At 35.5% G+C, this 26,263-nt stretch overlaps 1 protein-coding gene across 1 annotated transcript; it reads right to left on the bottom strand.

The window, feature by feature from the left end:
• Positions 1–21,113: 21,113 nt before the first annotated feature.
• Positions 21,114–25,830, bottom strand: LOC131056261 (borneol dehydrogenase, mitochondrial-like). Its single transcript, XM_059208147.1, has 2 exons — positions 25,664–25,830; positions 21,114–21,918 (listed from the first exon to the last, which is right to left on the bottom strand). Exons 1-2 carry the CDS (start codon positions 25,828–25,830, stop codon positions 21,114–21,116), a joined length of 972 nt encoding a protein of 323 aa, XP_059064130.1.
• Positions 25,831–26,263: the final 433 nt, after the last annotated feature.

The following is a 26,263-nucleotide window of genomic DNA, read 5'->3' on the forward strand; positions in this document are numbered from 1 at the left end:
CTATAAAATAGTCATCTCCATAGTTGTAAAAAGATCATGAAAGATTCCCCATTCTTTTGTTTGATGTTACACAAATCCAACATTGCTATCATGTGTTGTATGTAATATGAGTATTGTGAGATGAATTTGTTCACAAGCTCCTCAAATGATCTAATACTAGGTGGTAATTTAGAGAACCAGTCCATTGATTGTCCACTCAAACTTTTGGGAAATAAATGCATGAGATAGGTTTCACTGTGCACAAATTCCATACTCATGGAACATAATTCCCTATTGTGATCTTAAGGATCCATTTTCCCATCATATTTATCATATTTTTGGATTTCACAATGTTGTGGGAATGGTATCATTTTCAAACTCTTGTCAAAAGGATATGGACAAATATCCTCCAAGGAATATCTTTTAGAACTTGTTCAATTCTGCATATCTTGTAACTATTGTTGCAAAGTTTCCATTTATTGAGTGAGAGTTAATAGAGGATTATCAACTCTGGTTCTCCTTGTATCCTGATGAGTTATTTTGTCACCATGATCCCTTCTTGTTTCATCTTGGTTCTTTGTGGTATCATACTAGTCCCCTCTAGCATCACTATTAACTTGATTTATGTTTTTGTCATCTTCGTCATTGTTATGTTGAGTACAACTTGATTCGGTGTCTTCTCTTAGGAATTCAAGATCAAAATTTTAGTTAAATAATTTTAGTGATGGGTGAATAATGTGTCCTATAATTTTAGTTAAATTTGTGCCTATTTTACTACCCACTTTTACCAATTTTCCTCTAATTTACTATAGTTATTATGAAATAATTGATAATAAACATGACTGGAAGAAATGCAAATTCTTTAGTACTTAACCTAATAGTAAGTACTAATTTGGGTTCTTATGTGAGTAGGGGTCTCTCGGTGGAAAAAGTGCATAATGGGAAGCTTGGATGTATTTGTAGATTCATAGGGGAACTGGTTTTTGGCATCATGTTTTGTTTTGTTTTTGTTTTTTAAATCAGCTGTAAAGACTTTATATTAGTGGTTTGAGTTAACTTTGTTATTTTGTTATAGGGAAAAAACTATTGTTATTTTTGCCCCTCACAATTGTCAACTGCAAGGGACTAAACTTGGATAATTGTTACTATTCCCTTTGTTAATCTAGTCCATATATATAGACTAAGTTATGTACTAAACATCTACTACTTTATGTTCCGAATACAAATCTGTTGGAAACAATACAAGTTTTGCACCATATTTGAGTTCTTTGACTGATTGATTGGTTGTTGGAGAAAGGGCCCTCTCCCTATGGTCATCGATTGATTTTTCATTTTACTTTCGTGTGGATTGTGTATCAAATGCAATCAATAGATCTGTAAGTGTGGTATGATTATATTATTATAGTTTATTTACATTATTCCATGATTTATTAATTTTTGATTCTTATTCATAAGTTGGTTTAGTAATTGGAACTATTCAAGAATAATTCAAGAATTGCTATGTGTGGAAATGATCAAGATCTGAATAAAGTTTTAGCATTCTATTGATTGATTGTCAAAAGAAAGTCTTTGTCCTCTCACCAACACAACACTGCTATTGTCTTGTTGCCAGAACTGTATTAAGTATTTTGTATGAAATAAGTTATAAAGATTTCTTTATTCTATTGAATATAACCTTGACAACACAACTAAAAGTTTAATTTCAGCTTTTCTTAATAAGGTTATTAAAATTATAATTGGTTGTGGGTGTGATATAATTTAATTCTTAGAGTTTTAATTTCATTAGACTGTGTGGTTGACTTAAAGACTGTACTTTGGAGAGTCTAAATTTCAATATAAAATATAGCTTCATTCAACCCCCACTTAGTTCACGATTTTTGTCCCTTAGGTAAACAACCACAATATCCTTCACAAGTCTATGGATTCTGGATTGACATGGTTAGGAAGAAACTGAAGAAATCAACATTTAAGTAAAATATTAGAAATTTCTCATATTTAAGCCCTGAGTTTTGCCCAACATTTTTGGCATCATTGTCGGGGAAGGTATTAGAGGCATGAAACCATAGTGAACTAAGTTAGGACCAGTGTGCCAAGGTGAAAGTCTGTGCAATTGTTGATATTTCCTAGGTGATTAACTATTTTTTGTATTTCTATAGATCACATAGGTGCATGAATCGTAATAGGGAGAGTAAAGGTAGATTTGTAAGAAAAGACACAACAAGTAGTTATCAACAAGAAAAATCAAAGTCAGGGAAAAAACCATTGATTGAACAAGTTGTCATCGAAAGTGATCTAGAAAAGTGTGTTATAGAACCCTCTATTGTCTCAGCCCCCAACATATCACAAAAAAAATCTTGAGTTCCCTCAAGATCCATTATTTACACCAGAATCTGCCCAACAACTTGCCAATTCTTTCGAAATACGTAGTGGGAAACCTAAAGAAAAACTATATACAATTGTTTACACTCCTTGGGAATTTGAAGACAATATGGGTGACAACAATAAAAATGACAACAACAACAACAACAACAACAACAACAACAACAACAACAACAACAATGGGATACTTGTAAATAATAATCCTACAACTTTTCAGTTCCCCATTGTTGATCCTAGTATAGAAGATGGTCCAATGAAAAATATTCCTCACTTTGCTTTGCCAATTTTAGGAGATTGACTATGGAGGATCCTAATGTGTTTTTATTTGGATTTGAAGTTTTGTATAACAAGTATGACTATCACAATGATGCACACAAACTCAAGTTGTTCCCATCCGCCTTGAAAGATGCAACACTCAGATCATTTATGAGTCTTGGTCCACAACCAGTCTGTACTTGGGACAACATAAAGGAAATTTTTCTTACAAAATATCAATAGTATTTCAAGACCAAAGAGGTACGAGATGAGATATTTTGGATGACACAACATGAGGAAGAAACACTAGAAGACTATTTGGAGAGATCCTTGTTCATTCTTCAAAGAGCTCGACAAAATGGTTTGAATAATGATACTATTAAAATGTTATTTTTAAGGGGAATTCGGGACAATTGCAATCTCATGGGCGGGGGTGATATTTGTAAAGCATGTTTTGATGATATTTGTGAAGCATGTAGGAATTATTCAAGGTCTGATCAATTGGTTCGTTGATATATAGGAAGAAACAATTTGGTGGGAGGAGGTACATCATGAGTCACTAAATGGGAACTTTGTACATTACTGGAAGACCTTAAAACTGATTTACTAAGTCATATGGGTAAATAGATAGATACACTTTATACTCGAAAGAAACAAGAAGACACTGAAAAAGAATTAAGAGTCTTTTGTCAAACTTGTAGGAAGAAGAATGTTAGTGAGGAATGCCCCTATAATTGAACCAAAATATCATCCTTAGAAGATTCTAGTAGGCATTCCATCTTACAACCCCTTCCCATAGATATGGTAGAAGTTGAATATCCTGAAGAACCTATTTACTTTATGGCCCCTAGATGTCCTTGTCCACCTAGACCCATACAACTTAGAATGATTAATGTTTATGGTGAAAATGGATAACAACAATGTTGAAAGACTATATGAATTCAACCACAAAACCCTAGCCTAACAATCAAGAAAGATCCACCATAACATATGAAGATTACCTAAGACAATGCAAATCAAATGAAATCACAAAGATTATACCATCACATGTCCAATAGGGTTTTGGATCTCCATTCTTCCTATCTCCATTGATCTTGCTTGATATATTTGCTCTCAGATTTTATGTGTGCACAAGAGCTCAACAAAGAACGGAAATGTGGTTGCAAGTAGGATCACATATGAAAGTGCAAAGTGTAGTCGGGGCTAAATGCATAGTGAGGGTAATCAATTGATTAGGATGCATAGATTGATTAGGGTTGATAATGAAGGAAGTATCCTCTTATATAGAAGATGGTATATGAAATGGAGGGATAAGATTGAGAGGTGTAAAAAGAGGTCGGCTATGATTAGAGGGTAGGTAAAGAAAATAATAAAATAATGAAAGGAGTAGGTAGTGTAGGAATTAAGAGATGAATGACATGTGTCATGGGTAGAAAAGGTTATTGAATTAATTAAATAAATAAAGATTTATTTAATTAATAGAATAAGTGGGATCAATTAAATATATAAGATATTTATTTAATTTAGGAAAAGGACAATTAAAATTAATAAATGTATTTATTTAAATGAGAAATAAGGCTAGAAGAGGATAAATGAAATAATTAAATAAATAAAGATTTATTTAATTAATAGATGAATTAGGCTAAACTAATTAAATAAATAAAAATATTTATTTAATTAGACTGGACAATTTTAGGTGTCTACATTTTGCCCCTCTTTGAGACAATGCAGCTTGTTGTATTGTTTCAAAGAAGATAATATGAACTGATACAAAGTTGCTCCAAGATGGGAATGATATGCCCCCTTGAGAGATTGGACGAATATGTCTAGAAAGATCATAGACAATCTCTCGATAAGAAAGACGAGATAGAATGGACTGACCGGATAAAATGATAGAGTCATGACATAATGAAGACTGACTCGAGAAATGAGGGCTAGGGATAGGGCTAGGGTAGTCTATAAAATAGACCATGAGGAGAGTACGTCCTCATTGTCATCCACACATCCAAGAGATCAGAGTGCTGAGAGAAAATAGAGCAACAACAGTCAGCAACGATGGCTTTGATTCATAGATTCTATCGCGTTCGCCGATTTCAGAGGCCAGTGGATGTAGGAGAGCTGGTAAGTATCGCAAAACATCCTTGTACTTTCCCGCATTAATTGTTTTCATAAATGCATGTTAGGTAGTGCAATAAATGTGCTTTTGGTATGTCTAGAAAAATGTCAAAAATGCCTAGGCGCGTCTGTGCTAGTGCCAAGCATGTCTGCGTCATGAATGTGCATTTATGTCTTTAATGTCAAATCGGCAGTTATGTGATGAACATACATTGTCGATTGGATAAGCTGTTGAGAGGATACACTCAAGCAAGTCCTCTATGAAAGACTAAAATTGCAAATAGGGCTAGGATTGAGAATTCTATGATAGAACATACATTGCCAATTATGAAACTACTCAAGAGGATACACTCAAGTAGAGGCCCTAGGATAAGATAGATCAAGGCACTTTGTGATGAACAGGGAGTACTAAATAAAAGAGTAGCACTTTGTGATGAACAGGGAGTACTGAAAAAAAGAGTAGCACTTTGTGATGAATAGTGAGTGCAAATGTGAGCAGCACTTTGTGATGAACAGTGAGTGCAAAAGTGAGCAGCACTTTATGATGAACAAGGAGTGCCACTAGGATAAACAACAACACTTTGTGATGAACAATGAGTGTCACTAGGATAGAGTATCATAAGCACTAGCATTATAAGTAGCATTTTGTGATGAATAGTGAATGCCACTTTGACTAACAAAGCTGATTTGGTTGACTGTAGGAGTATCTACCTATGCTGGAGTCACGGGAGAGATTCCCATCGACTCAGAGTTTACGACTAGAGCTTACATTCGAGGATAGGGCAGCGATTGAGGTTATGGGTTTGCAATTCATTCTATATGTGCTTGAGTTTCGGGTGAACATGGGATTACTAACTGCACTGGCTAAGAGATGGCACTCAGAGACTTGTAGTTTTCATTTGTCAATGGGTGAGATGACAGTAACCTTGGAGGATGTATACAGGATATTGAGGATATCGATTGATGGGGAGTTAAGTCCTTACAATCGAGACAGAGACAGATGCACTAAGATGAATGTTCCAAGATTTGGAATTGGAGATGAGGGCTGGACACGTGGCATGGGACACAATGACATAGACAAGATTGGTGCTAGCGGCGGTGTTGGTAGGAGTGATCAGTGGGTTCCATTGTATCAGTTTTGTACCATTTTTGTATGATGATGTAGACACCTTCAGGTGATTGTATCCATATGATTTTGACATCATTGTATCATGATACTTATGATTATATATATGAGATGATCATCCATCCTTGTGGCAACTATATGCATGTGTACCTATGTGATGAGATGTTTCATGATGTATGTTTCTATGTTATGCTTATGTTATGGATGCAAATATGTACATAATGAAATGCAATATTTTTTATTCTTTTATGATTTTATATGTTATGCAAATGTAAATGTGAATGTATGAAATGCAGATGAATATGATAATGCAAATAATTATTTACATGATGAAAATGTAAAATGTGCTAACATGTGTTGTGTGCAGGATGTGATGCAATTGTAATTGTGATATCTATATGTATGTATGAAACGAGATATCTGGTAATGCAGGTGCAAACTAAATGAGATGCAAATGTTTTTGGTTTGTCATTATAATCAGTCATGTGATAGCAGGCTACACAGACTCTGGAAGGACTATGGAAGTCAATCAAGAAAGAGGGATGGAAGATGAAAGATATGAAAGTGAAAGAGCTTCTTGTGCATTATCATCATTGAGCTTTATTATGGCAAGTAGGCTATGACAATCAAGGCATATGTTCGACCTAGAAAGTCATTGTACCCATTTGCATGGAGATAAGACACTTGCAAACAAGGAATTCCCCAGTTCACACTAAACTCACAGTGTCCTCATATCCTTGGACAAGTCATAGCATTACTAAGAGACAATCTGTAGATGGCAAAGAAAAATAGGTGACGATACCCCATCCTCGCCTTTCTAGTCAAACACATCCTAGAGATAGAATCTCTAGTCAGAGACATCCTGGAAAAGATAAAAGACATGTCACCAAAAGATAAAATCAAAATAAAACCAAGACTCGACACCAACATCCACTATAGTCCTCAAGTTTAGTGTCTCTTGTCACTTGTATAAGTCTATTTGACTGTGGTCACAATGTTTACTTTCACAAAAGGATTGATAGCACTGAACCATAATGTTGTCTGAGTCTATTGAAAGATTTGATTTGTTGAAGCCCATTGTTGTTGTTGTGTCTCATCTGAAACTGACTGAATCCATGAAACTGATACTTTATTGCGAAGAAGATGAAACTTTATTGCGGATCTATGATGCAAATGTTACTTTATTGCAGATTGTGCATGGATAGACTGAAGAAAAGTAGAAGAAATTGTACTCCTCAAAACATGTGATGCTCTCAGTTCCACACCCATCACTAGACGTAGGATTTGCCTTACCACAGATAGGAGCTGATTTATTATGGATGGAAAGGGTGAAAAGGAATGTTTATTATGAGTGATGAACCAATCTTAGGTATATCAATAACAAGCCATGATGGGAATGGGTAAGTTTATTATGGATGGATAGGTCGTGAGTGTGTGCAAAAAGTGAAAGGATGAAAGTGAATCCCGAAGGAGGGAGGAGCAATGTCTCTACGCATGGCATTGGTGACCCAGTTTTCACCATGGTACTTGCCCAGGGCGCCACCGAAGTGGTTTTCACTGTTGGACGAAAATGTTTTTCTATTTTTCCAATTTTTTTGTGTCACAAGGCGCCTGTTTGCCAGGTTTTCACCAAGTAATGATTTTTTAATTTTTATGATTTTTTTGTATTATTATTTTTTTGATTTTTTTGTATTTTTGAATTAGGATACTCTGAAGAGCTATGTGTAAAACCTGTGAAGGTGCATGTTGTTGATAGGATCCTCCAAAGGTTCTCCATCTTAATTTGAGAGCTTATATGCACCGGATCCATAGGCTACTATAATGATGTAAGGACCAAACCAATTTGGTTCGAACTTGTTCTTCTTCTCTCTGTCTTGCTGATTTTTAGGATTCTCATTGAGAACTAAGTCACCCACCTCAAATGTACAAGGCTTAACCTTATGATTGTAGCTACATTGTTCCTTGACTGAATGATGTGTAGCTCAGGTGAGTGTCTTCCTTGATAAAGGAATTGAGATAGAATTACTAGCATGTGGACTATGTAGGCCCATATGCATGTCACCTAAAGAAGTTTGGGCATCCCTGATAACAAAGTCCCTTGAGGAAGCTCCATTAAAGGTCCATGATGTATCACCATAAGTGAATAGATGTATGGAACAAGTGGATGAGTTATGAAGGCTCATGATTGTGAAAAGAAGTGAAAGTAAAATGACATGATGAAGACATAGGATCAACAAGTATGCTTTTTGGCTTGAAATTATAGAACTTTTTCCCCCAGTTATTTTGATATTATGGGAGATAAACTCTTATTCTTTTTGCTTCATAGGATTTTTATCCTTGACTTTGATTTTTGTGGAGTCCAGTAGCTTTTGATTTTGATTTGAATTAAAGGACTTCTCTTTATTTTTGACTTTTAGATTTTTCTTTTCAAAGCTTGATTTTTTATCCCCAATGAGTGAGGGATTTTGTAATTCTTGTTGATCCAATTCTGGAAGTGGAGTGGAAATGGAATGAGTGGATGATATGGTAAAGCTATGTGAGTTCTCAAGAGGGTTGGTAATACACTCAATAGATTCTTCATTGGAACCACTCTTAGTACTATTGATATCAAAAGATTCTTGCACCACTAGAGGAGATTTGCATTCAGACTTAGTAGCCACAACACTAGGTGGTTCACACCCAATTCCTTGATATTGCCAATTGTTTATAGATTGTTCCTATTGACTAAATGTCTTAGGAGATAGTGGGAGTTGATCAACATGGAATATATACTCACCACATCCCATGTCTTTAAACTTGAACTTTTCTTTGATCTCTACTTGTTTTGATGTAGAAGCTTTCAATGATTCTGGATCCACATATGCTAAATATGAAACAACTTCTTGATTGATTGGGATTGTTATTTCTGATCTAGGTCACAGATCATTGCAATATATGAATGGATTTGGGTAAGCTTTGACGGTCACTTCAACTCCATTGTGTGGGAACTTGATACATCGATGATATGTAGATGGTACTGCGTTCATCTCATGAATCCAAGGACATCCTAATAATATATTGTATGTGAGATCCAAGTCTAGGACTTGACAAACCACATCCTTTGTAACTGGCCCAACTCTGAGAGGTAACGTGATTATTCCCTTGGATGAGTGCTCTTCATCATCATATGCCTTAATGGTAATTTTGTTTGTAGAATTCATATCCTTTTCAGAATATCCCAATTGTTTAATAGTGCTCAATGTACAAATGTTTAGACCTGCTCCTCCATCTATCAGAACTCATTTTATTTGATTTTTGTTTATGAAGGCTTCAATGTGCAAAGGTGCGTTATGTGGCTAACTTACGGAGGCATCATCAGTTTTTGTGAATGTAAGGGAGTGTGGAATGGAAAGGTATCCCACCATGGCTTGAAACTGGTCCACATTCAGATCAGTAGGAATAGCTGTGTCTCTCAAGATTTTATCAAGAATGGCTTTATGTGCGGGGGATATGCTTAAGAGCTCAAGGATGGAGATGAGTGTGGGTGTATTCCCTAACTATTCTAAAAGGTCATACTTAGGCTCGGTTGATCAGGAAGTGGTGTTTTTAGCTGAAGCACCTTGCAACATGAATTTACCTCAACGAGTTGTGACAGTACATTCAAAGGTAGGTTTGGAAGAAGATCCAACGCCTTTTAGGACAATCTTGGGTCTTTGGGTAGATTTCTCAGGTGTTTTTTCCTTGATGATAATGGTAGAGACATAATTGTCCATCGAGATGTGATTGATAGTTGAATCATAGTTATAGGATGCTCTGATATAGTTGGTTTGATCATCTGTGGCTTTAGTTTTTCCCTTGTCATGTTTTGGGAATGGTTCCTTAAACATCTCATGTTTTTGATTAGATGAGTGTCCTTCAATCTCAATGTCACCTCTATCAGTGAGATCTTGTATGATGTTCTTCAGTCGATGGCAATTTCCTGTCTTGTGTCCCTTGCTCTTATGAAATTCATAATATTCATCATCATTCCACCAATTTGCTTTAACCTTTGGCTCATATGGAGGTAGATCTAGAATTGCTATTATCTTGTTTACCACTAGCTTTTTGAAAACGAACTCAAGTGGTTCTCCCAATGGGGTGTACCTCCTTCGCGACATTGAAGTTGTTTGAGTATTCACTTGATTGTTTGTAGAATTTGATAGAAAAAAAATGATTTTGGGTCGCATTGTATTGGCATCAACACCATCATCACTGATTGTGTTCTTGTTTTTGTTCCAAAATCTTGGCTTGTCTTTTTCTTTAAAGTCCTCTTTGTTTTCTTTGAATATTTTGATGATGCCTTGCTCAATTAGGACCTTCTCTATTGCTAAGCCTTTTTCAATGATGTCCTTGAAGGTGGACAAACAAGCTTTTCTCAAGTCATAACCAATGTCCTTATTAACATTCTGGGTGAACATCTCTACCTTTTTTTTTGTGGAATTTCACAAGAGCATCTGCTAGCTACATTCCTCCATCTTTGTAGAAATGATGAAAAAGACTCTTCATCTTTTTGCTTGGTGTTGCACAAAGTAGTGACTGATATGTCTGTCTCTATGTTGTAGGAGAAATGTTGAATAAATGCCTCTGCTAAGTCACCCCATGACTTAATACCAGGTGGAAGTTGGGAGAACCATTCCATAGCTTGATCACCTAGGCTTTGTGGGAATAATCCCATCAAATATGTCTCTTCTGAAGCTACCTCAATGCAAGCTATGAAAAACAGTCTTATGTGTCCCTTAGGATCCCCTTTTCCTCTATACTTATCAAACTTAGGTGTGACAAAGTGTGTAGGAAAAGGAGGCATTGGAATGCTCTTGTCAAATGGATAAGGACATATGTCTCTCATTGTGTATGTTGGCTTCGGTGTATTTATGTCCTCCATTTTCTTTTGTAAGTCCTTGATTTGTTGCTCCAAATTGTTCTTCAATGGAGACTGACTTCTTGGACCATACTCCATGCCTGAACCACTGGGTGGAGGAGGAGCATGTTGCATATATGGATGATATTGATCATACACATATTCATATGGAGGAGGTCTATAATGATGCTACGTATATGGACCACTTGGTATAGAGTCATGGCGAGGAATGGAATATCTGCTTTGTCCATGTATACCATAGTCTACAGGCATGTCAAGTTCTAATGTGTTGCCCCCAAATTTGATGTGGAGTTTCCTTGTGTCCAAATTTTGAGCATGCCTTTGAATATGCAATTGCCTTGGTGGTTGATCCTTAGCATTAGTATGTGATTGAGCATATTTTTCTACATAAGACTTCCATAATGGTCTACAAAGGTGAGAATCATATGCTTGACCATGTGTGTATGGGACCTCGGGTTTTTGAAACAAAGATGATGGTGATTCAGGCACCATATGTGGTCCTTTATTGCCTCCACTATTAGGCCTCCTTTGATCCATGTTGGAGTGAGATTGTTGCAAAGGTCGATTTTCCATTATTTGAGACATGTCAAAATCATGAGGGATCTTGGCTCCACTATGTGCCATCACTTGTAAGAAATATTGTCTATCTCTCTTCATTATTTTCTCAACCAATCTATTGAAATGGGGATCCATAATGGTGTCTTCCACTTCTGCTAAATGTACTAAAAAGTTGTCCACATTGTCATTGTGTGTATCTTGAACCTCTTTAGTTTCTCTCCTATATTTTTGGGAATGGGTTTCAACCATGAACTAGGTCTTGACCAAGATGTTTGAGACTAGATTAAAATGGAAAGAGTATGGAAGACCAAGAGTTGGATGGAATGTAAATGAATCTAAAGTGTACTTGTCCAAAGTGTAAGACCAAATATGTATGTAGTAGAGTAGGTGTGGCTTCCAAAGAGATGATAGTTTCTCTTGATGAGGTAAGTTGACCTTGACTCTAAGTAAGACCAAATGAGACCCAAAGGTGATAGACCTTGATGAGGGACCACTTAGAAAAATATTGTTGTATGTAATGTGTTGACAAAGTATGATGAGGACAAGCAAGTGACCTTTTGACTCAAGTTTAGACAAATGTGAATGTAATGTAAGGTGTAAAGAAATGATGGACTTTGTGAGACCCAAAGATAGGTTGAATGCTAGATGAAAACCTCAAGAGATAGCTTAGGAAGCTCAAGAATTTTGAAACTGATTGCTCTTGTTTGTTGGACTGTAAATTTTTCCAATTTGTGAAGTTGTTTGTTGTGACCAAATCTAAATGTTTGACTGTTTTTCGTGACAAGAGGATACAATGTTGATGAGGACTCAATGTTTGCAAGTGTTTAGACTCAAAATGACTCCAAGAAAAGTGTGTTGTTTGTTGTAAAATTGTTTTGCATACACTTGAAGACACAAAAGACACAATGTTTTGCTGTTTGCTCTTGAATGTTTGAATTTTCAAAATAAGACAAGCACAATTCTTATGGTTGGCCATGACAATAGTTGTTGATCCCACATGGAGTTTCCCCCGAGGCTATGCTATTTAGAGTGGATACTTAGATGCTTGACCCCACTAGCTCCACCCTCGGTACTCACTTCTCGGGGCAGCCAAGCATAAGTCCCCACGAAAACTCCCCATGGTGAACTTTGTATCTCTACTAAGAACTTTATGTGTGTGGGCTGCTACCAGAGGTCCGACCTCCTACCCCAACAACTAGAAGGATTTTGGCTTCTAAAACAAAAAGGTGCTAGTAAGGTCATCCGCTCGTGTGGCCATACATGCGACACTTTCAGCTCTGTAAATACAGAAGGCTCCTAGCTGGCAGGGGTTATGCCCTACAACTGATCAAATAAATTTGATCAAACGAGTTTATGGGGAGACATAGTGTCAGTATGAACTAATCAGCACACGTTATCCATAGTTTTCACCATGAATATAGTTATTTATAGTGGTTTGGAAGAAGATGGCTTTTCTTTTTCTACCACTTGGGTCATTCTCTCCTCACTAGTAGTCCTAATGACCACACGGGGAGACAGGTCCTCTAAAGATGAAACAAAAAGAGCCTATTGCTCATAACACAAAAGACAATGGTTCAATTTTAGTGCACCAATTGAAGTGTTTGCTAGTCTATAAGAACTAGGCACACAATGAAGATCAAAAACCCTTGCCGAGGTCGTACAACAAAGATCTATTAGTAGTTTGGATTGTTTCAAATGATCACCCCTTCCTGCAAGCACACAAGTTAGGTAAATTTTAGATACAAAAGACTTTGTGAAATAGGGGCCTTCAACAATGCATTTTGTTGACCAATTCAAAGATCTGATTCATCATAAAAAAAGACCAACTGTAAAATTACAAGAGATTTCCAGAAATGTAAGAAAATCCAAAAAATTTGCTAATTTTCTCCAAAAATTAATTTTTTATGAAAAATTATAAAAATTCATATAAAATGCAAAATTGCTCCAAAATATGTGAAATTTCTTTTGGAAAGTCCTGATGGTCTTCCAAACCTACATAAAAATTTTTTTGCAACAAATCCAAGTAGTTTGTGAGATATGAGTAAAATAATGCAAAACCTTAATTTTCAAAGATCCGATTTTTGATGATTGATTTTGCATAAAATTTAAAATCATAAATCACTGATTCTGTGTATAATTCTAAGAGATTTCTAAAAATGTAAGAAAATCCAAAAAATTCGCTAACTTGCTCTAAAAATTAATTTTTTATGAAAACTCATAAAAAGTTCATATAAAATGAAAATTTGATCCAAAAAATTTGAAATTTTTACGGAATCCTTCTGATAATTATCTTAACCTTCAAAACAAATTTGATGCAAAAATTCAAAGTCATTTGTGAGATCTGATCAAAATAAGGAAAAACCCTAATTTTTAAAGATCCAATTTTTAGGGAAATATTTTGCATCAAAATTAAAATAAAAAAAACAGATCCTGTGTATAATTATGAGAGATTTCCAAAAATGTAAGAAAATCGAAAAAATTCACTCATTTGCTCAAAATTAATTTTTTATGAAAATTCATAAAAAATTCATAGAAAATTAAAATATGCTCTAATAGATCTGAATTTTTCTTTGCGAGCTCTTGATACTGTCTTCAACCTACAAAAACAATTTGGTGAAAAATTTTCAAGCCGTTTGTGAGATATAGGGTTATTCTCCAAATTGTTTTACAAAACAACAATATAGGGTTAGAAAAATCTGCAAAAAACATAGATCTAACAAAAATCAATGTCCCATGGGGCATGCCAAAATGTTTATGGTGAAAATGGATAACAACAATGTTGAAAGACTAAATGAATTCAACCACAAAATTCTAGCCTAACAATCAAGAAAGATCCACCATAACATATGAAGATTACCTAAGATAATGCAAATCAAATTAAATCACAAAGATTATACCATAACATGTCCAATAGGGTTTTGGATCTCCATTCTTCCTATCTCAATTGATCTTCCTTGATATATTTGCTCTCAGATTTTATGTGTGCACAAGAGCTCAACAAAGAACATAAATGTGGTTGCAAGTAGGATTGCATATGAAAGTGCAAAACGTAGTCGGAGCTGAATGCATAATGAGGGTAATCAATTGATTAGGATGCATAGATTGATTAGGGTTGATAATGAAGGAAGTATCCTCTTATATAGAAGACACTATATGAAATGGAGGGATAAGATTGAGAGGTGTAAAAAGAGGTCGGCTATGATTAGAGGGTAGGTAAAGAAAACAATAAAATAATGAAAGGAGTAGGTAGTGTAGGAATTAAGAGATGAATGACATGTGTCATGGGTAGAAAAGGTTAATGAATTAATTAAATAAATAAAGATTTATTTAATTAATAGAAGAAGTGGGATCAATTAAATAAATAAGATATTTATTTAATTTAGGAAAAGGACAATTTAAATAAATAAATGTATTTATTTAAATGAGAAGTAAGGCTAGAAGAGGATAAATGAATTAATTAAATAAATAAAGATTTATTTAATTAATAGATGAATTAGGCTAAAATAATTAAATAAATAAAACTATTTATTTAATTACACTGGACAATTTTAGGTGTCTACAATTAATAATTATTCTCCAACAAGACCAAGACAACCTTCTTTTGTAAATTAGCTAGGATGGTATGATGGTTGGCAACGACCTATGCCCTATTATCCACCATGGTCTAATCAACCTGCATTCCAACCATGGCAACAACCTTAGCAATCACAACGACAATACCCTTAGTATCCCCGACAATTTCCACCTTATCCTATACCTCCTATGGTTCATCCATATTAGCAACAGCAACAACTTCTTCCACCTCCTCCAAATAATCAATTTCCTCAACCTACACAATGACCACTATCCACGTCAATGCCAACACAACCAAATCCCAATCCCAACAATAAGGCAACACAACATGTGTATAATAACAAGGTGGAAATATATCCTACTTATCCAATCAATGTAGTGGAACTTGAAGGAGTACAATTAAGATCAGGGAAAACCCTCCAAGACCCTACCATCACAGAAGTACATGATGAACCTGAGGAGGAGCTTGAAAAAGAACCGCCATTTCTCGACTGGTTTATTTCAAAACCTAAACAAAAGGAGGTACCAAAAACAAATTTTGATTTTGTAAATGAACTTTTTAATGTTATCATCAAGATTCCTTTGTTGCTGGCCATAAAGGATATTCCCATGTTGGACAAGATTGTTCATGAGTTATGTGGAAGGAAGAAGAAGAAGAAGGAAGACCCAAAGACTATCCAAGTTACCGGGCAACTAGAAGACCTTATGCTTGGGAACTTGACCATTTTAAAATATTCAGATCCAGGGAGTCTTGTCATCAAGGTAAGTATTGGTAAGGTCACTATTCCCAATACACTTGTGATTTGGGTGCTGCGATCAATGTAATGATAAATGAGACACTCTATGTCATATTCTATCATGGTTGATAGAAATGTGATTTGGGCATTTTGTTGTAAATCACTCTATCTCACATGCTATATATAGGAAATATGCTTCTTTGCAATTTCTTAGATGTGTAGAAACACGTTTTGGTTCCAATTTTATCATGGTTGATAGAATTATGAAGGTAAAATAAGCATTAAGACAAATGGTGATGTCCACTAAATGGGAGAGATGGAGAGATAGAGAAAGTACCAGTAGCCAAGCATGTGATGAAATTTCTAATCTCATAATTGGTAGTGAATCATCTTTATTTTAGCAATATGCAAGTGACCTTCTAACACTTACATGGCCCATTCTTGAAGTCCTTCGTCTTTTTGATAATGATAAACCATGCATGGGAGATGTATTTGAGAAACTAGATCAAATGAGGGAGAGACTACAACATATATTTACTATTGGGGCACCATCATTTGATCAAGAAACAAAGGATATTGTTTGGGAATATAGTTTACAGAGATGGAAGATGCTCCATAGTCCTCTTCATTATGTTGGATTTCTACTTAATCCAAAATGGTTTCACAATAAACCATGGTTGGATGATGATGTTTCTACTTGATGGCAAGCATATATGGATAGAGTTTATCCAAATAGAGAAGACCTTACTATAATTAAAGAGGAACTGTCAAAATATATTGATGGAGTAGTTAATTTTGCCCATTGAGATGTTCCATTTGATCAATTGAATATGGAACCCAAGGTATTTTGGGAGAACTATGGAACAAAACACCACATCTAAGAGATATCGCAATTCGTGCGTTGTCTTAGGTAAATATTTGCATATTTAGTCATATAATAATTGAATAAATAATTCATTTTGTTGTTCATTTATTTAAAAATGTTAATATTAATATTATCTATTTTGATTTTACATAAACATGTCTCTAGTGCTTCTGCATGTGAAAGAAATTGGAGTGAGTATGCTTTCATCCATTCTATGAAGCGTAATAGGCTAGGTAGCAAAAAGGCAGAAGATCTTGTGTATGTACATTCAAATCTTCTTCTTTTATCTCGAGCTTCCACTGATTATAAATCAGGGCCTCATAAGATGTGGGACTATAGTGGTTCAATGGATGATGGGATTGATGAGTTGCCAATAGAAGTCCTTGAAGATAATGTAGAGGAAAGCTTACTTGTAGTTGAAATGTAGAAAGTTGAAACAAGCAAAAACACTTGTTCAACTTCAAACTTTTGATGATATATTTTGATATTTTAATTATGTAATTGCAAACATTATGATATATGTATTTTTGTTTTCTAGCTAAAATTCATTTTAAATTATGTAGAAGTGATCTATAATGTTCTTGATCCTTATTTTGATTATGTTTTATATTTTACAAACAAATATATATGTAGCCACGTTTCTTGTACAAAACCTTAAAATATTGTGTTTCTCGTCACATTGTCGTTTCCATTTCGTTTCTTGTTTCTTGTTTTTGACAACATAGGTTTGGAGGCAGTGTAGAATTAAGGACTAGCTCCTCCTAGCATACTCCCAACACTAGATATAGACTGAAGGTTTTAGAAAACAACAATTTCATTTCAGATAACAATACAACAGTGACGATTGTATAGGAGAAAACAAAACCTTCTCCAGAGAGCAGCTGCAACCTCACCCGTAGACATCTTCTGCAGCTAGAAAATACCTTGGAATAATAGCTTTAGAAGAGCTGGTTTTATAGCGGAGATGTAACAATACCAGATTTTCCTTGAAGTAAAACAAATGTCAAAGAACGTTAGGAGAATCTAAAGGGACAAAAGGTACAAACACGTCAAATCTTCGTTAAGGGTATTCAAGGTACTCGTACAAACACGTTAAAGCCAATTAAGAGGATCTGAAGTATTGTAGGTTACAGGTAGAAATACACCAAAATTATATGACTAAGAAAATTGAAACGTTGCTAATCAGGCCAAGATATAAATAAATGGTTTCTAAATTAAAATATATATGTAATCATGAAATTTCGTTCTTCATGAATGTCGCAAGGTCAAGCCCTAAATGTGATACAGTGTTTGACCAACATTTACTATAAGAATGTGGACCTAACAAGCCAAATCAGGTAATGGCGAATAACCTATGTAACCTGTCTATCGTGTACAATCGTTTCTGCAAGCGGCCATATGGCAAGCTCACATATTCTGCCGTTCCATGCCCACTATAAGCTACTTAATCTAATAGTAACAGTTAATAATATGTTTCGAATATATAATGATTTCTTCAACCATGGATTACAGACAAATGTACTGAAGGCCTTCTTTTATACAAAAGAAAGAATATTGATGATCTCAATGATTGATCATAGCTATATGGTATGGATTACTACAACCAATAAACGTTAGGGGAAGAGTATTAGTGGGTATAGTTAATTTTATTTATGTTAAGTTCTTAAATAATATATCAGATTTTTATAAAAAAAACATTGTCTTTATATGAGACATAAGTGCTTATAGCTATTGTTTTGGCTTCTTAGTAGTTATGATAAACATTGTGGGATTTGTTATGGATGTTATGGATGCAAGGGTCAATAAGTGGTCATTTTGAGTTGACATCCAATATATATTTTGTATTGCCTTGTTAACCATTCACTTTGACAACCTCAAAATTTGCACAATTTATCGAATATTTATGCACAAATGCCCCAATAATCATGCAATATTGGTAGCAATAAACTTGCACAATTGGTCTAATTACTAACTCTTTTTCCAACTACTCATATGCCAATAGATAACTATTAACCCACTACATGATTTTTTAGTGAGCTTTTAATTAACAAAATCCAATAAATGTTAATTAGAAAATAGATGGTAATTGGACCCCTTCCCTTATCTTCCCCCACACAAATACTCTTTAAACATTGAAATATGTTGCACATGCAATTTATATATTTCTTCTAAAAAATCTTCCATTTTAAGTTTCCACATCTCATAGCGAGTAGGATTGAATTTCTTAATATTTGTGTGATAAGTAGAAGCCATGTATTTCAATCCTTTTCTCAAATCTACAAAATCACACAAAAAAGGCTCACACTGCAACATAAGACCTTCAATTATTAAAGATAACGACACCCCACTCTCTATAGAACCATTGGCTCTTATACCAAATGTTGAGAACCAAGGTAAAGAGAGCTTGTAACATTAACTTTCTTATATGGTTACAAACTTAAATATATTATCAAATCTGAAACAAAATAGAAAATGAACATTTGATTGCATCATTCAATATAAATATAGATGTCGACTGGGAAAAGTGGGTAGAAAGAACATGATATAATAAAGCCAACCATGAAAAGATAAATATCATGAAAATAAAATCCTAATCACATCAATGAAACTATGAATACAAAATGCAAAAAACAATATAATAAACTCAAACAAACATTATGCATCTCCTTCATTCCATCCTGGATCATGTTTCTTTCTCCTCTAATTGATGTTGCTCTCAAATAGATGAGCCACAAATATGATAAAGTAAAGGAAAATTGACAAAGCAATTGCGAGGATACTCAAAAGATTGTAGTTAGCCAAAAAGAGAAAAGAGAATCCAATTTATTCATTTCCAACATCAATTGGAAAGATGAAATCAAAGAGCTATTGATGAACAAGATAAAATGTGAGCGCCAGTTAAGTGGAGCCAAATGGATAAGTGTTATTATAGTTAAGAGGAGCGAAATGAGGAAGGTGGAGGAGTAAGGTGGAGTGAAGGGGAGTTAAAATTGGAGACGAAAGTGGAAAGAAACGAGAGAAGTGGAGTTAAAAAAGAAAAAGAGCGAATTATAAATTCCCTCGTATGTTAGCAAATTAGTCAACTAAATAAATTAAGTTATTTAATTGTGGGAAATACGGTAAAAGGGATAAATAAATAAATTTATTTATTTACCAAAGATGTGACATTATGACAAGGGAGAAATTAAATTTTTTTTTGCCCTAGGACAAAGATTAATTAATTGACAAAATTATTTAATCAAATTAGTGATCGAGAAGAAATTGACGAGATATAGAGGAGGATAATTAATAATTAATTAAATAAAGAACATCATTTAATTAATTGAAAAATGACACAATAATGACAAATGAAAAAATACCAAAAACATAATATAGAACACATGTTAAAAAGTGTAGCCACTAGCATTGACCGGTTTTAGGTGTCTACATCTTGCCTCTCTCTGAGACAATGTGACTCAAAGCATTGTTTCAAAAAAAAAAATTGCATTAAAAGCTGCCCCAGCCCATCTCAAAAAATTGGGCCAAAATCAAAACAAGAGGCCAATTTGTTTAAAATAAAGCCAAGAATCCAAAACTGCAAACAAAATCAAAATCAAAGGTCAAATGAGCAAGATATGGGTTCAGATTTAAAGTTTGTATACTCGAGCACGAAATGAAGAGGACTGACTGAAGAAGTGTTAGTATGAGGTAGAAATTAGACGTGATGAAACCTTGCTTTCATAAGTGCACTTTATCTTTAGAGATCTTTATTTAATATAGCAAATCAATGCCTCACAATATGGCATATAAAGCTAGAGCAATAATGTGATCCATTTGCAAAAGCATACACATTGCAAACAAGGAATGTTTCAATCCATCTTGTAATATTTGTAAATTAATGGTCGAGGTATGTGCAATAGTCACAAAGTGAACATGTCAACACAAACAACCAAGCCATACTTGCCTCAAAATTTCATGAAAGCATCCCACATATAGAAGCCAAAACAAAAGACCATGAACCATCCTTGCTACTCTCATCACCTATGGATATATTTGTGTAGCATATGAACATGAACAAAGATAAATCAATGAAATATAAGACTTCCTAGACCAAGTGAGTCAACAACCATTCTGATCTTGTTGTCAAAGTTGATTATTTGTGTTTGGTAGAACGAACATGATGTTTGGTATCATGAATGAAGTAACCCATTTAAGACAGATATAATCTAGTTTCGAGCGCACTACACCCTATATAAGACAGATGATAGTTTGATAGCTGAGACTAATAATGTTGATTGACTGACATGACAAGTTTGATCTATCTGATTGCTGATGTGATTGTATAGTTTGTCTATTAATACGTGAATTGTTAAGTTTCGTTCTTTTAAGTATCTCATGTCCGTGTGTACCCAAATATCTATCTTTGCAAGACAAAATTTATTGATGAAATTATGGTTATTTTTGGATTTTGAATGTTTTCCAATTTTTAGAGGTTTTTGGGATATTTGATTTGTTCTCTCTCTAGGACGTTTTAGGAATGTTTTCATATTTTTCCAGGGCATTTTGCAAATGTTTAAATATTATAGTCTAATAATACAAACACTTATTATGTGGAAGTGTTGTATGAAACTTTTTACATACACATGACTTCTACGGAAAGCTTAGAGTTTTTGCTAAAGGACTCATGTCTAATACAACTGACATTCCCCCATCCACCACCATGTTGTGACCGCTTACATATTTGGAATCCTCACTGGCTAGATACAAAGCAGCCCCTGCAGTATCCTCTGCTTCAAGACTGGCTTCCTTTAAGGGGGCTAACACCTGAACCGCAGCTTCGATCAGGGCCTTTGCCTCTGCCGAAGGGGTCATTCCCAAATGCTGTATCAGCCGATCTGTGGCAACTAAAGAAGGAGAAATGCAATTCACTCGTATACCACATTTTCCCAGCTCTGCCGCACTGTTCTTAGTCAGCCCAATAATGGCGTGTTTGGAGGCAGTGTATAAGTAAGGAGTAGCTCCTCCTAGTATACCTCCAACACTAGATGTAGAGATAATTCTGCCCTTTCTGTTGGGGATCATAACACGGGCTGCGTGCTTAATTCTGTGCATTACTCCTTTTATATTGGTACTCATCACTCGATCGAAATCCTTCATATCATACTCTGCCACGCTCACTTTTTGGTGGTCGGCGACTGCTGCGTTATTATACATAATGTCAAGTTTTCCGTGCTTTTCCATGGCGAAATCCACTGTTGCGCTTACATCTTGCTCCTTGCTCACATCACAGTGAATATATGTCGCCCAGGGAGAAAGAGATTCTGCTAGCTTTTGACCAGGATCGTCTGCAATGTCTGCAATTATGACTTTGGCCCCATGATTTGCAAATAGCCGAACAGTGGCCTCTCCAATGCCTCCCGACCCGCCTGTGATTATTGCAACCTTGCCTTGTAGTCTGCATCAAACAAGCACATTTCTGTTTTAAGAAAAAATTCTTTTTGAAATAAAAATGCGTTAAGAGAGTAACCTAAACTTTGCATTAAATGGTGCAGAGAGCTGTTTATGTGAGTAAAATCAGCATAGATGCTGCTCAATATACTACGAGGATTTTAGAAAACACCAATTCCATTTCAAATAACAATACAAGAGTGAAGATTGTATAAGAGAAAACAAAACCTTCTCCATAGAGCAGCTGCAACCTCTCCCTTGGACTGTAAAGAAGCAAAGGTGTGCGGAAATGCTTCCTACGCTAATCTTGAGAGGACGATTTTGCAAATTTCAACTTAACTATCACAGAGATCACAAGAAGCACATAGAGTAGAAATAAAACAAGAAACACATAACACAGCGATTATCGTGGGGAAAACCCATACGGGTGAAAAACCCCACACTCTAAAACCTGCATAGTATATTAACAAATCAACAAGAGATTACAATACACTTGCAATGCAAGTTCTTACAAGAGCATCACCTCAACTTAAGCTCAGAGAGACTTCATTAGCATCCTTCTAGCACCCAGCCTTGCAAACCAAAACTCCATGATCAAACTCCTCCCCAAGCTCTCCTTTTATAGTGATTTTACAACCTGGAAACCACTTGTGGTTTTACAAAACCATGGGCTTAACCACCATGCCACATGGTGCCCATTTTTGACATTTACATTTCCAAAATGGAAAAACAACCAGGTTAAAATAGTAATCCCGTCCATAATTTTGTCCCCTAGCTTAGACCCTTTTAAAAGTCACAAAATGAGTCATTAAGGCTCTAAAAATGGCCCACCTATATTCTACTATAGACAAGACTAATTTTTAACAGCTCATTAACCATTTTCCAATGCATAAACATGTGGAAAACTACCTCAAACAAATTTTAGAATTTTTCAGAAAAAGACTGCAAGGTTGAGACACATGTTTCTCAACATTCTCCCACTTGTCGAACACCTTGCAAGAGTCAGGGGATCCAAAATATCATGGACTTAATTGCTAGGGGCCGAGAGGCCCATAGACTCTGAACACCATTTGAATTTCTCTGTGCTCACTAGCTTAGTTAATGCATCAACAACATTCACCAAAGTTTCTACCTTTTCCATCTTTACCTTGCCATCCTCAATCATATCTCTCACAAAATGATATTGTACATCAATGTGCTTGGTCTTGGCATGAAAAGTAGGGTTCTTCGCTAGGCAGATTGCACTCTGACTATCACTATACCCTGTTTAAACTCTATATCTGAACACAATCTCTTTAGCCAGATGGCTTCCTTACAGGCATGAGTAGCTGCCATATATTCTGCCTCAGTAGTGGACAAAGCGACCATAGCCTGTCGCTTGCTCATCCAACTGATTGCACCACCGAATAATGTAAAAACATATGCACTGGTGGATCTTCTTCTATCAACATCACCGGCCCAGTCTGAATCCACATAGCCTCGAATATCTAAGGAATGCTCATTTCCTGTTCCATGAAAACATATCGAGTACTCTGAAGTACCCCTCAAGTATCTGAAAACTCTTTTTACGGCATCCCAATGTGCTCTTCCTGGATTAGACATATAATGAGAAAGAACTCCCACTGCTTGGGCAATGTCTGGTCTTGTACAGATAATAGCATACATCAAACTTCCAATAGCACTCTGAAATGGTACTCGACTCATCTCTTCCATCTCCAATGGGGGTGTAAGACACTGTGAACTAGAAAGCTTTGTTCCCATTGTAATAGGAACACTCAATGGTCTTGAATCCTGCATATTGAATCTTTTCAAAATAGTACCAACATACTTACTCTGGCCTAGCCAAAGCTTTTTGTTTTGTCTATCTCTTACAATCTCCATTCCCAGAATGTGCCTAGCTGCACCAAGATCTTTCATTTCAAACTTTATCAAGAGCTGAGATTTTAACTCTACAATCAAACCTTTTCCTTTGTCAATAAACAACATGTCATCGACATACAAGGCAATGACCAAGAAATGATCACCATCAGATTTAAAATATATACAATGATCAGATTTAGATCGCACAAATCCCAAACTCAACACATATGTATCAAACTTCTGGTACCACATCCCAGGATTCTGTTTTAAACCATACAAGGATTTCTTCAACTTACAGACCAAACTAAGCTATGTCATGTAAATTTCTTCCTCCAAATCTCCATGAAGGAAAGCTGTTTTCACATCCACTTGCTCGATCTCTAGATCATAGGCTATTGCAATAGAAAGTAAAAATCTAATGGATGTCATTTTGGCTACTGGAGAAAAAATCTCTCCATAATCTACTCCCTCAACCTGAGAGTAACCTTTTGCAACCAAACGTGCTTTATACTTCTCAATGCTTCCATTTGAACCCATCTTCTTCTTGAACACTCATTTACAACCAACAGGCTTTCATCCTTCAGGCAATGGTACAAGGTTCCATGTTTCATTCCTCTTAAGAGCAGCATTTCTTCATCCATGGCTATTTTCCAGGACTCTGAATCATTCATACCAAGAGCCTCTTCTATAGATCTCGGTTCATCAATGTTAGCATTCAATGCAAATATGCATCTCCAATCATCAGGAGAATACCCATACCTTTCAGGTGGTTTCCTTTGTCTAGTAGACCTTCGAGCAAGATCTGGTTTAGGTTCAGCTTTTGGTACCTCTTCTTCCTTTGATGATTCAGAACTCATAGAGCTCTCCTCGACTTCTTGTCTTTCTAAGGGCCTCGATTCAACTTTCTCTAGTGTAGCAGGTAGTTGAATCACATCTTCCTTTTGTTTTGTTTGTTCTAGCTGCACTGTAACAGAAGAAGGCTTAGTTTCTCTAAAAATAACACTTCTTGAATAACATACCTTTTGTTCAACAGGATTCCAAAGCTTGTATCCTTTTACACCATAACTGTATCCGATGAAAATGCATTTAATAGCTTTTTTGTCCAATTTTGTCCACTTCTCCTTTAGCACATGAGCATATGCTTCGCAACCGAACACTCTTAGATGTCTAAGTGAAGGCTTGTGGCCCGACCACACTTCTATTGGCATCTTATCAATAAGAGTTGATGTAGGAGACCTGTTTATCAGGTAGCATGCAGTGGCTACAGCTTCAGCCTAGAACTTTTGTTCTAGTCTAGCTCCACTCAGCATACTCCTAGCCTTCTCCATCAAGGTCCTATTCATTCTTTCTACAACTCCATTCTGTTGTGGAGAATACGGAGTTGTCTTCTCTCTTTTAATACCACAATCTTTACAAAATGTGTCAAAATCATTGGAGCAAAATTCACCACCATTATTAGTTCTCAAACATTTTATTTTCTTTCCAGTCTGCAACTCAACCATTGCTTTAAATTCTTTGAAACGACTAAAAACTTTAGTTTTACTCGTAAGAAAATAAACCCATGTTCTACTAAAATCATCAATGAAAGAAACATAATAAACTGATCTACCAATAGAAGGAACATCAACTGGACCAAATACATCTGAATGGATTAGATCCAAAATACACGAAGACTTATGAGAACTCGAGTAAAACTGAATGCGGTTTTGTTTACCATAGATACAATGCTCACAAAAATCAAATTCAAGATTGCAATCATTCAACCCATCAACAAGGTTCTTATTTTTCAAGGTCCGTAGACCCTTCTCACCTATGTGGCCAAGTCTCTAGTACCATAACATGGTCTTCTCTGCAGGCAACTTTGATTCGGTAGACAGAGCACCCTTGGGTACCCAAAAACCATGACCATCTGTTGAAAAGAAACCCTCTCCTTTTCCGACTGAGTAGTCTTTTTCACAATCTTATCAGAAGTACTATTGCACTCAACTGTGCATGCATCAAGATGGTACAGTGTACCCAATCTGCTTCCCCTTGCTATCACCATAGCACCTCTTACCATTTTCACACCTGCTTTAGAAAACTGTACATGCACACCTGCATCTATTAGCTTGCTAACAGATAACAAATTCCTTGCTAGTCCCAGGATATGCAAGACACCATCAAATCTTCTAATTCTACCATCAGAAAATTTCACATGAATACTTCCACAACCAACAATATCAAGTACTAAGTTATCACCCAAATACACCTTACCACCATCAAAATTATTATACTTACTAAACCAATTTCTATTAGGAGTCATGTGGAAAGATGCACCTGAGTCTATTAACCATGCATTGTCACCTGCACGAGTGGCCAAGGCTGCGATGAAAGCATCTCCATCTTCCTTCTCGGACTCAGAATCAGAATCTTCCTTCTTCTTCTTTTTCTTCTTTTCTTCTTTACAGTCCTTTTGGAAATGTCCAGGCTTTCCACAATTCCAGCAAATTACC

The sequence above is a fragment of the Cryptomeria japonica genome, chromosome 7 (assembly GCF_030272615.1).
Source record: "Cryptomeria japonica chromosome 7, Sugi_1.0, whole genome shotgun sequence".
NCBI lineage: Eukaryota > Viridiplantae > Streptophyta > Pinopsida > Cupressales > Cupressaceae > Cryptomeria > Cryptomeria japonica.

Bases quoted from the DNA above. Each gene is read 5' to 3' on its own strand.
- LOC131056261 (XM_059208147.1), bottom strand. From the start codon at position 25,830: ATGGTAAGAGGTGCTATGGTGATAGCAAGGGGAAGCAGATTGGGTACA. The intron at 21,919-25,663 runs GTACCCAAGGGT...TGTTTGATGCAG, and splicing joins CAGATGGTCATGGTTTTTGG to ACTACAAGGCAAGGTTGCAA.